At 39.8% G+C, this 12,722-nt stretch overlaps 1 protein-coding gene across 1 annotated transcript in view; it reads right to left on the bottom strand.

Moving 5' to 3' along the window:
• LOC306976800 (cadherin-2-like) overlaps window positions 1–12,722 on the bottom strand; it is a 194,241-nt gene that overhangs the window by 159,277 nt on the left and 22,242 nt on the right. The window contains exon 2 of the mRNA XM_079574881.1: window positions 6,076–6,193. Within this exon, the coding sequence (XP_079431007.1) occupies window positions 6,076–6,193 (118 nt within the window). The remainder of the gene's footprint in view (window positions 1–6,075; window positions 6,194–12,722) is intronic.

Raw genomic sequence — 12,722 nt, 5'->3', positions numbered from 1 at the left:
CCATGAATACATAAATAACGGAGAATGCTAACATGATGCTACATGTTAGCATCGGGCTAATGCTAACGTTAGCTAGCACTAGCTACAACTGCCGTTTCGCTTCTGCTGAACAATTTGCAGTGAGAAAATATCCATATGGACCCGATTTAGACTTGACTTTATTTAGGTGATAAATAAATAATAATAAACAATAATATTCTACCAGAAAATGGCTAAAAAGAGTGAAAAATTGTGTTTCTCTAAAGATTCTATTTCCCCCCTCGGCGAAGCCACGCCCCCTTCTATGACATGATGCCGTCTGTATCTACACCCATATTGTTGGCGTCAAACTAAATCATTTGGAATCACTTTGTTCATGCACTGAGTTGCACACAATCCCCTGTGTCTTTAAATAAACCAAAGCACAAATTAGATATTCACTATTGTTTTGCCGTGCAGAGTGAGACTTCCTCTCTCTGTTTGGGCGTCATCTCACAAATGAGTTTTACTAACCGCAGTAATGACGATAAAGGTCACGCCGTTGTTTCTAAAACGTGCAGCGATTCGAAATTAAGTGCCTGACGCTTTTTTTTTTTTTTTTTTACACCAAATCACAAACACGCTCAGACGGCTCCGAGGGGGTCGTCGTGGCAACGGGGAGAAGCAGATGAGGCCGGAGCAGAACGTCGTTAAATCAATCTGACGGTTTACAAATACATTTGAAATTGTAAATGTCACTGCCTATTGCTTCGATGCCTTGAAATACGGCAGTATACGCCGCAATCTATTTATGACGAAGCAAACTACTTCTGGGTTCAAATGAATGGATAAACATGCTGATCTGTTTTATATGTTTAGTCATTCTGTCAGAAAAGCATTGCTAAAGAAAGTGCAGGGTAAATGTAATATTTCTGTTCAGATGGTTAAAAAGAGCACGGTGCCAGGTCAGCCAGAACACACGCTTTTCCTGTTCTTTACAATGGCGTGCATAGTCTGAGATTTCATTTCATTTCATTTATTTATTTCATTCAAAAGTGATGTTATGCAATCACAATAAAACTGCCAAGCCAACACAGTATGAATGAAACGGAGCAGAGGAGAAGAACAAGTCTTAGAATATCTGCCCCTTTTGTTCCTTCACACTTTACACTGTTGTCCTTTGGAGAATGGTATGTATTTATGTCTGCATACATATATTTACAGTCTTATGTGTATATATATATATATATATATATATATATATATATATATATATATATATATATATATATATATATATATATATATATATATATATATATATATATATATATATATATATATATATTTACAGTATTAACAGATGTTTTTGTATTCTATATTCAGTTTTTTCAATATATAAAATATAGAACCTTCGTATTCTTGAATGTTTACAAATGGTCAAAAAGAAACAAACCGTCATATTCATGTTTGTTCAAATCAAATATCCCACATTATTCATGTCCAAGTACTTCATACTTTTTTAACATTGTAGCTTTTATGTGTATTTTAAACTCCAGGAGAGTTTCTGAATTTTTGACTTCTTTCTGGAGTTTATTCCGTAAACTGATGCCTGTCACTGTAACAGTTCGTTCCATTGCTTTAAAATTGATCCTGGGTTTGTTAAAGATGTCTGTTCCTTTCAGATTATAGTGACTTTCTCTTTTCTCAAACATTTCTTGGATGTTCACTGGCAATATTTTTTCTATTTCCTTAAAAACAAAACCTGGAGGATATTATAGTCTACTATATCCTCAAATTTTACTAAATAGAGATTAGGGATGATTTCTTTGAATTCCCGATAGGCGTGACTTTCTCTAATTATCCAAAAACTACTTTAGCACAATGAGTGCCAAAAACGGAAAAACTACAATTACAAAACTAATCTACACTCTAATACACCTTATGTGTGATTTTGGCTGCTCTGTGATGAACAGAAGTGAAATAAATGACGATCAAAAACTTGTGAAAAGTCAAGATCTGGACATTTCATATCTATTATTGCGTTTCTTTTCTCTTTATTGTTAGTCAGAGGGGGCGTGGTATTGCGAACAGTTGTAAACCCGACATTTCTCTTTGACAAAGCAGAGCGGCTTCCCATGGAAATATCGAAAACAGTTTTTAAATGGGCAAAATCGGTCCAAGGGCGGCTGAGAAACATCCTGTTAAAGTCTTCAATCCGAGAACCAGGGCTGTTTAAATGCACACGCGATAAAAGCGATCGATGACACGCGGCGTTTCAAAACGTGTCAACAAAACTGACTCGAAACAAATATATTTAGGCATTTGCCTCTTTTTGTGGCTCAGATTGTGACTTTGAATATTGTTAAATGGAACAAAAAAAATCCCTAACAGTTGCGTTGTCTGAGTCATTTCCTCCTGGCCGTGTCTCTCGTCGTAGGAAGACGCTCTGTCGCTGCAGCGCGTCTTTTCCACTCCACAGCCCACATACAAGTCCATCCAAGCACGAAAACGCGAGCGCAGCACCTCAAAACCGCCCGCTCACGCTGACCATGACCCACAATCACAGCAGCTTCACCCGAGGTCATGAGGGACAACAACACAAAATCACACTGCCCCTGTAAAAAGGATTAGATTTGCATATTATTCTAAAAAAAAAAAACAGTTCCTCCTCGCGCAGTTGTAGCTGTCGTGCCTTAACGATACACGGTTTGTTATATTTCATGAATCACTGAGGACGAGCACAAAGACAAAAGATGATAGAAGAATATACTAAAAATATACGGCTAAAGCGTAACAAATAGCCAACCAAAATGCCATTTGAGCGTCTTTAATTTATTATGTTTAGAGAGTTAACCTCTTAACCCCCACCTGAACCCGAGCACATTTTCTCCAGTTTGACTTTACCCAAATCTAAAAGCTTCTTGAAAAAATAGCAACAAAAATGAGACAACGAGGATGAAAACGCAACAAAAAAGTGATGAAAATGTGACAAAAAAAGTGATGAAAAGTGATGAAAAAATGACACAAAAGGGATGGAAAAGAGATAAATAAGTGACAAAAAAGTGACAAAAACGTGATGAAAAAGTGAGGAAAATGTGACAAAAAAGCGATGAAAAAGTGATGAAAATGTGACAAAAAAGCGATGAAAAAGTGATAAATAAGTGACAAAAAAGTGACAAAAATGTGATGAAAAAGTGATGAAAATGTGACAAAAAAGCGATGAAAAAGTGATGGAAAAATGACACAAAAGGGATGAAAAGGGATAAATAAGTGACAAAAAAGTGACAAAAATGTGATGAAAAAGTGACGAAAATGTGACGAAAAAGTGACAAAAACGGCACAAAAGAATAACAGAAAAGTGGCAACAAAGCAATGAAAAGAAATGTCAAAAAAGTGACTACAACGTGACAAAATCACAAGAAAAAGAAAAGTCTACGGCTTTGAAATGAGGCGCACTGGGCCTATAGGCTGAAAGCTTTTAGATTTGGGTAAAGTTGAACAGGGGAAATGGTCTTGACTAAAATGTGAAATATCATTACCGAGGTTTAGGAGCCACAACAGTGCACGATATGTCCATTTTGACATTTTAAAACAATCAAATCCATGTTTGTAGATGTTTAAGCCGCAGAATCAGCAGGTTTGGGATCTCATAGTAACCGTATATTTAGCTCCCGGCAGAAGACAGTTCATTACCAAAGCATATGCCTTTGCCAAATGTGATTGTTCAAATTGCCATTTCAATTCAATTCCAATTCATCATTCAGCCCGATTTATAAATATGCATTGAGGAAATATCAGAGAGCGGAAGCCTGGTGCGAATCCAGGACAAGCCCACAGTTTTGAGCTTCTGAGATAAGGCCAAATGAGCAGAAATTCATTCATTTAGAGACATCAAACGCTGACAAGCTTCCCCCCTCCATCTGCAACGTTCTCGCCGAGAGCCAATAAATCTATTTGCACGGATAATTACACGACAAGAGCGCGTGGAGAGGAGGCCGGAGCGGAGAACACGCCTCGGAGACAGACGCGCAAGGTCCGCAAGGCCGTGATTGACAATGTTGAAGTGCAGTGGACGCTGGTGCTAATCAGGGAAATTGATTGTTCAGACGTGTGGACAGAGATGGTCATTGAGCACAAACACTTGTCCTCTTCGTACTGCATCGTGAGCAAACTGGTTTAAAGTGAGACATGGATACTCGGGGTGTCAAGATTAACCGTTTTTTTTTTTACAATTATCGCAGTAACTGTATATAAGCCATCGGTAGGTTAATGGTAAGAGTTGTGTCACGGTGACAACGATAGTGAAACTAGTGCCTGGTAGGTTCATTTGTTTAGGTCACTCACAGAGAGAGTATCTTGTGGACAGGGCCGGATTTAAGTAAAATGGGCCCCGGGGCTAAAGTTTTTTTCAGGGCCTCCCATAATCAATCAATATTTATTTATATAGCGCCTTAAAGCAGCACTAAGCTCTTCCCCCTAGAGGCCATAAGCGCAACTACAGGTGTTGTAGCAAGTTACGATTGTTTAACGTATTCATTGTCTTGGAGAGTAAATACTACGCTGACAGGAAAGGCGAAGGGAGAGAGGGTTACTGTGCATCCAACTATACAATGGAAATATTTTTTTTCACTCAAACTTGGCTGTAAATACTGTTTAAAGTGACGTTAGCCTGCAGTTAGCTTTGCCCGTTAGCATGTTAGCTTCTTCTTCGTGATTCATTAGTGTGTATTACTTTCTCCGGACCGGGGGCAGTCAAGTTGCAAACATGGTTTTCTGGTCAGAGACACCGGGGGGAGATGAAAGACCCTCCAATCATCCCCTAAACACTTGTATTACCCCCACAGGGACTACGGAAAAGATTTATTAAGGTAAACACATTACTTAGTACTGCTTTAACAACATCTGCACATATACTGTATGTCTGTCTGTCAGATTTCTCTCTCTCAACAATGAAAGGATGAATAAATGGATTTCCTTTTATTTTTAACATGCAGAAGCAACTTCTTAAAGGGGTTGGACGCAAGTTGGCCATTGTATACTCACTACTGCCACCTCAGGTCATACGTGTAACTGCACCTTCTATATTAAGCTCGTGCATGACGGCAATTCGGACCCGAAGTAACACCGTTTTGAGTGACAGTGCAGGGTTTTAGAAGCAGTTGTGGTGAACAGGTCTGGGCTCATTCTACACATTAGGACATTGCTGGAACGAGTAGGGGGAGGAAAATACTTAATCCTAACATTTTTAAACTCCACATAGTCCCTTTAAACATAGCCCTAGTTTTAAAAAAATGACAAATTTGTGAGAGAAAAAAAAAACAGTTTAACATAATGACCCCAATTTGAGCTCCATGGCCCTTAGACCTGGTTTATTCTCGGGTAAAAAAAATCATCTGATGAATTCAACCTGCTGGGCTGCTGGGCCCCTGGGCGCAGCCCCTGTAAGCCCCTTCATAAATCCGGCCTTGCTTGTGGAATATCTTTTGAAATCAGTCACACCAATTTGCTTTAGATATTGCTAACATTAGCATTCTATTGCCTATTTATGGACGTGGATCTAAAACAATGCACGAGCTTAATATAGAAGCTGCATTTACACGTACGACCAGAGGTGGCAGTAGTGAGTATAAAATGGCGAACTTGCATCCAGCCCCTTTAAGCGTCACGAGGATGGATAGAATTAGCAAAGAGTACATTACAAACCACAGTCAAAGCTTAGTTCACCGATCAGTCGATAATTACATTTTCCGAACCCGCGCTTTCTTGCACTTCGTCTGATCGGTTCGTCCTTTCATCTCCAGCACGCCCAGCTCTGTTCTCATTCCCCCTCAGTCCGTGCAGCCCCTTATCTTCTCTGTCTAATCCCCAGCGGCTCAGCCTGTCAAAGGTCACCGCTCCCGAAGCTTCTATTATGGGCCCGAATCACCCTGCACTAATAAACAATTCCCCATCGCCGAGCACGCAATTAGCAAACCCCAAAAGCTGCAGACGTTTGTGTAATGCAAATGTAATGAGTCAACTTTTGTAGAAATTCTTCCCTCATTCTTCAACAACTAACCCCCCCCCACCCCATTACGGCGCCTTTGTGTGATTGTTTTTGGCGTGTATGCTGACCGTTGCACAGCGCCTGGCCCCTCCGCAGCTCCCGATCAATCTGGATGACGTACTCCTCCTGTGCAAAGCCCCGCTCGCACACGTCGGACAGCGCTGCAGCTCCGAAAACAGCAACGGCCTGAGGAGAGAGGAGACACACACAGGCAGAACACGGTCAGATGGGCGGACGTGGACGGAGAGTTTGCATAGTCTATATATGTAATAAAATAAGTATGAAAGTGCGGGTCAAAGTCAGAGGAACTGTAAATAATATGAAGTAATGTAAGAGGAGATACTGCTGGCGAAAAGAGAGGAAACTTTAATTTAGAGATATCAACTTCTGCTGTAGATTTAGGGCTGAAACGACTAATCGATTAATCCACGACTAATCGATTATTGAAATAGTCGACAACTATTTTAGTAATCGATTAATCGTTTTCTAGTTCACACAGACTAAAATGGAGCCAAAATGACATAAAAAATGTAGTATTTTTGACGTCTGTAGTGTTTTGTACATTGTAAATTTCATTAATAGAGCCTTCAAAAAACATTTCCCTTTAGTTTACTCCATCAACACATCCTCAAACAGCGCCACTTAAGCTGTAATGTGAAAAAAAAAAGAAAAAAAATGTTATCCTACACCATTCACAGCCAAGCGATTAATCGATTAATCGTAAAAATAATCTATAGATTAATCGATTACAAAATAATCGTTAGTTGCAGCCCTATGTAGATTACTGACATGTATACTGTATGATGTTAATGTATGAGCTAGAATGATTTTTCCAGGGGGGAATTCTGGATATCTTGTTAAATTTTGCTATTAATAAGTGAGGAAATCTGAGGGAGTAAAAAAAAAGCTAATGTCGCCATTTTTTATGAACACTATCAGTAAAAGTAACGAGCTACACAAATATATGACTTTTTTCAGTAACTAAGGAACAAATCATATTACTTACACAAACTTCGGGAATATATTAGTCATTACAATCCCCCTAATACAATGCAGCACCAAATCAAGTTGGACACTGGTGTTTAAGATCTGCAGTCAATGTCAAAACAAAACACGAGAGAATGGGGGAAAGCGAAGGAAAAGGAAATCTTTTACTGCAGTTTTGCTCGGTGGCATTATTACTACTGTCAGTTTAGATTTTGCCAAAAGTAACTCAAAATAGTGTAACTCAGCAACATTTTTGAAACAGTGACATGTAATACAAACATATTACATTTCGAAAGCTGTAACTACTAATATAGAATACAGTATATTACAATTTTAAAGTCAATTGCCCAACACTGTTTACTATAAGGCACAATCTGATGATATTTTGTTTTAATGGGACCAAATTAGTTTTGTCCTCCTTTAGTATTTTGTAAACCCCATACATTTGTGGGGGAAAACACTTTGCATCTAAATATAAAACATCTGAATCAATTTGATGAAGAGGAAAGGTTATAGTTATCGAGCAATGCCCTGAAAAGTGACCCTGCAAGTGGTGAAAAGTGTCGATAAACTCGTCCCCTGTGAAGAATTGGGACGCTACAAATAAGTTAGGAAAGTTAGGAATGTGTCTAGACCACAACTAACATTTTAATTTAGTCGCTTCCTCTTTCAATGTTTGGATTTGAAAAAAGAGGTGTTATTTGTTTATATGTTATTTGTTACACGCAAAAATATCAACTTTTTTCACATAAAAAGTTGCATAATGCACTGTGAAAGAGACTAGATGCAAGTTGGTCATAACATACTCACTGCTGCCACCTCAGGTCAAACGCGTAACTGCAGGTTCTATATTAAGCTCGTGCATGACGGCACTTTAGAGGCAGTTGTGGTGAACAGGTCTGGGCTCATTCTACACATTAGGACATGGCTGGAACATGTAGGGGGATGAAAATACTTCATTTTAATGGAGATAAGTATTTATATTTATCTGAGGTTCGGGAGCCGGACCACACCTCCTATACGCCTCTTCCGGACGCCGTCCTATTTAAGCCCCCCGTCTACTAACCTCGTCCTCTCGTTCGGAGTTTCCGGCCCCACCCTCCCTCCCTTTTACTAATATTTTTCTGCTTTTCCTACAGATAGGGGACAAGAGCCCGTGAGCTTCCCTATCTGAAGCCCCAAAACGCCAACGCAACGTTCTAAAATAAACATTTTTTTCATACATCATACCTGAGGTTGTGGTTCTTGTGAGTGAAACATTTTTAAACTCTGTATAGTTCCTATAAGGTGGCTGGTAAACCTTGGAGCAAGTATCAAATTGTGTCATAAAAAGACTGACTTGAGGTGCAGATGAAGATGTCAACATAAAAGATGCAGATGTCAAACAAACAAAAAAAATCATTGAGACATCCTAAACCAGCACCAAAATGAGGCTAAAATGCAACCAAATTAGGAAAACCAGGACTGAAACTGAACTCTTGCAGGCTATCAAGTGACCACGCGTTTTTGTTCGAGGCTGTGCTGATATAAAACATGTAAATGTCAGTCAAATATCAGCCGTCATGTCATTGCTTCTTGTGTTTGCGTCACTTTGCCTCTATATCGCAGCCAAACCAGCAACTATGACCTCTTTCAGACAGGTAACAAAGACAGCACTAACCATCCCCATGAGTCACAGTCTAGAGCGAATTTAAGTCACGGCTTATTTTAATGCATCCAGATGGGATTTAGCGCTTGGTTTTCTCTACAGCCTCCACTTATCTCCCCTGGGAACCCATTGCATTATGTTGTAGAAAGATTATTCTGTTTTGTGGTTTACGAAGAGGTCCACCACGCAGAATAAATCATGTCCATTGTTCGACTTAAGTATAACGTCTCGGTCGCTTTTACATTTGAAAACATGCAGGCGCCTTTGTGGAACACTGTACTCTCTCTCAGCTGTGGGAAAACTGCCCTTATTGCGCGGGATGACGCGAGTTTAGGGAAGTGCCGAGAGGGGGTCAATTTTCATAATAGCGCATGACATGTTCTCGAAAAGTGCGGCGAGTTCTATGGGAAGCGAACTCGGTATGTGGGTCACTCCAATCCATCAAGAGACATTTCTGGTGTTTGTCAAGAGAGAGTGACCAAAACTCAACAAAAAAGCGCCAAATCACAATGGAAAAAAGCAATGACAAAGCAACAAAAACACAACAAATAACGTGATGAAAAGAGACGAAAACACGACCAATCCAAGTTTATTTATATTGTACTCTAAAAACGCCACTATGGACCAAAGTGCAGTACACACAGAACAGGGCAAATAGTTAAAAGGTAAACTCACAATAGACAAAAACAAATACAAAACATAACAAGGTCAAATGTCAATCAGTATCAAAAGCCCTGGAAAAAAGGCGTGTCTTAAGAGCCGACTTAAAAACAGGCTATGAGTCGACCTGCCTAAGATATAAAGGGCAGCTCATTCCATACAAAATAGAAATAGAATTATGCAGTACTACGTATAACATGTAACAAAATCTCTACTCAGGGAGACAACTGATTGATTGTGGCATTTTTATGTACTCATAATCATTGCTCAAGAAGTAAACAGTAAAAACACGGCCCCAGAGACGCACGTTTATCAGAAGAAACCAGTGAGTCAATGTTTAAGATGCTAGCATGCTACCAAGTAGCACTTAGCGTGGCAACTGTCAACCAACTGTCAATGGCTTCAAAACGATAAACACACGTGTGGCTCACATCTATGAACACTGAGGAAATACTACAGTAATAGTTCAGCCCTGACCTCTGTCACATGTTATATCCAAGGTTTGGAGTGTGGTGCAGGGCTTTCTCTTGGAGAGGTCACTGAGCTGTTGAAGCTAAATGTTAACCAGTAGCATGCTAACATTTTAAACACTGCCTCACAGATTTCTTCTCAGGGCCGTGTTTTTACTGTTATCCTCTTGAGCAATGATTACGAGTACATAAAAATGCCAGTTTGTCAATCAGTTGTGTTTCATCCTGAGTAGAGATATCGTTACATGTTGTAGTACTGCATAATGCTACTTTGGTATTCAAAATGGCCGATGGAACTATGCGTGATGTCGCCGGAAACGCATGTATAGGCTGTAAGCTCTCCCGTCAAGAAGCTTTTAGATTTGGGTAAAACCCACCTGGAGAGAATACGCTCGGTTAAGGCGGGAGTAAGAGGTTAATTTTCTGAATGGGAGTCTCCTAATCGCCCTGTAAATGGAGCTGCTTCTGTGACAGATATTTGGGAAGCACTTCGCCTCAAAACAAGCGCAGTTGCAGGCAGCATTTGGAGGCCATTCTATATATAACTTTGCTTAAGTGGGAGAAGTGCAAATAGGCAGTACTGTACCGAAATGGTGCGCAGTTAAAAGATTAGAGAGACATTAGCAAAATTGGGTTTTATTTTTTCACCGTAGCCACACCATCCCATCAGCTTTACGGCCGGGTGCCATTTCCAAAAGACTGGAGTTGAATAGGGCCGCGAGAAAGTTCTCAGTAAAAGGGAAAATTGCCTTGTCACTGGTTGAAACTAGCAAAGAAGAAGCAGTTTTGTCGACTTTTAGTTTAGAACAAACCAGTGTAACTTTTGACATGTGACTGCCGTCCGCATGAGTTAAGTTTGACGGAACTATGAACTCAGAAAGTAATCTCGAGCTCGCGGTGTGTCAGCAGAGGACTTCAACAAAAATGCAGTGTAGCAATATCTAACAGACTCCACTGCGACGGCCAATCCTTCACAATCTAATATCCTGGAATCACACACACACACACACACAGGGCGCAGCGAGCCAAAAAAGTCATGCCTTCTTTGGAAAACAATACATTCCTGGGATTGGAATTACTGGATTGTTGGTGTTCATCGTGTTATAGTGAACGGCCAATGAGGTCAGGACGGTTTCCACGGAAAGCCTCAGCTCGACCACAAAAGCAGCTGCAGGTTTCGACAAGGATTATCTGCTACAAAACAAATCTATTGCAGGTAACGGATAAATAAGCAAGTTGGCGTCTTTTCTGAACAAAACACAAAAACAGCAGGTCTAAAACTGGACTAAATCAAGTCTGAACTGGGTCAACAACTGAATGAAACCAGCACAAAGAAACATTGTTAAACCCCTACATATACTGTACACTGCATGACGGTAAATAGCATGACCCTTTTTATTGTTTTCACCACCTGTGGGCCATTTTCTGCGCAGTCATTTGACAAAGTGCACTGGCAGAGTATGGATCACATGATGTTTACCCCATGGCACGTTGAAAAGGTCGTCCTTTGTGTAGAATGAGGCATCTCTTTGGAGTTGCAAGTAAATAAACACATGTGCCACTAAAGGACGTTTTCTTTTTTTTGCTTCCAAACAGTGCGCACTTTATTAATTGTAGCTGTGATCAAAAAACACATTCCTAACTATCCTCGCGCAGTTCTAAAACCCCATGTTTCACAGTGATGAGCTCATTTCACGAATAATAAGGAGCAACAACAACTAACCTGCCTGTGCACATTGAATAAAAAGACTGTAGATGCACAGCACACAAATGTCTGCATTTCCAATATACTGAAGGACTAAATAAAGGCAATTCCACTGCAAGAAAAAATCAATTACAGATCTTCTTCATACATTATTGTTAAACAGTGCATGAAATTGTCTAATTCACTGGTTCCCAACTGAATGGGACACAAAGATGGATAATGGAGGGTGAAAGAATGAATGTGTTATTATTTGAAGTAAAGAAGTATAAAGGAGCGGCAGCGTTTGATCCTGACGTATATGGACAGTTAGCAAGTCAGTTAGTATGGGAGACTTTTCAGAGTCCGTTAGCCAATGTATTTTCCCTATAGCCGTTAGCATTAGCCACCAAACATCGCAAATGATGAATGATCCAGATGTTTTCAGTTGTCAACCATCGACATCATTTAAGGTGAGGTCAAAGCCTAGTTCGAAATCATTAAAGAATGTAAAAACCTTTACTTTAGATATAAATTAGAGTATACTCAAATTCAGTCAAGCTTCAGCTTTTTGTGGGGTTGGATACACATCCAGCGGGCACTGAACTGATTAGATATATCTTGATGATATAGAAACCACAGAAATGCCAAGGACAAAACATTCCTCTTCATATGTTAATATTGCACCTGGCTTTCTTATTCATTTTTCTATGCATGAAGCGTTTAAATCAGGTCCGGGATTTGACGGCGGACTAAATGTGCACATTTGTGTGAACTGGCTCAGATAGCTAAAGGCACTTCTGTGATTTCTGTGTTTACTTACTCCATGCCTTGTCGTGATGAAGGCGGATCTTGAAAATGAACCACTTGAGACCCACGAGTCTAACGTATATTTGTGATTCCAGCCCTGAAAGCACTTGTTCAGCCAATTGACTTCCAGGGGCATATCATTACAGCCCCTCTGTACATCACATACGTCCTGCTATTACCATACATGAATTTCAATAATGAATTTATAAGTGCTGCTCACAGATGTAAATGGCACGAGCTACGATTGCCGCCAGCTATTTTTGGGATCCGTGACAAGTTGTTTTGTATGTTATTACAAGGCTGAACGGTTTGGGAAAAGTGTCTGATGCGCTCGCAATGAGATCAGGAGCATTTGTGAGAAGACTGAAATGTGAATAGCAAAACTAACATAAGAGTCAGATTAATTTGAAAACATGTTTGTAGAAGAAGACATTCCACATCTGAGACTCAGCAACATTG

The sequence above is a fragment of the Gobius niger genome, assembly GCF_951799975.1.
Source record: "Gobius niger genome assembly, chromosome: 17".
NCBI classification, from domain to species: domain Eukaryota; kingdom Metazoa; phylum Chordata; class Actinopteri; order Gobiiformes; family Gobiidae; genus Gobius; species Gobius niger.
Note: the sequence above shows the minus strand (reverse complement) of the source record. Positions and strands in the feature narration are given on the sequence as shown.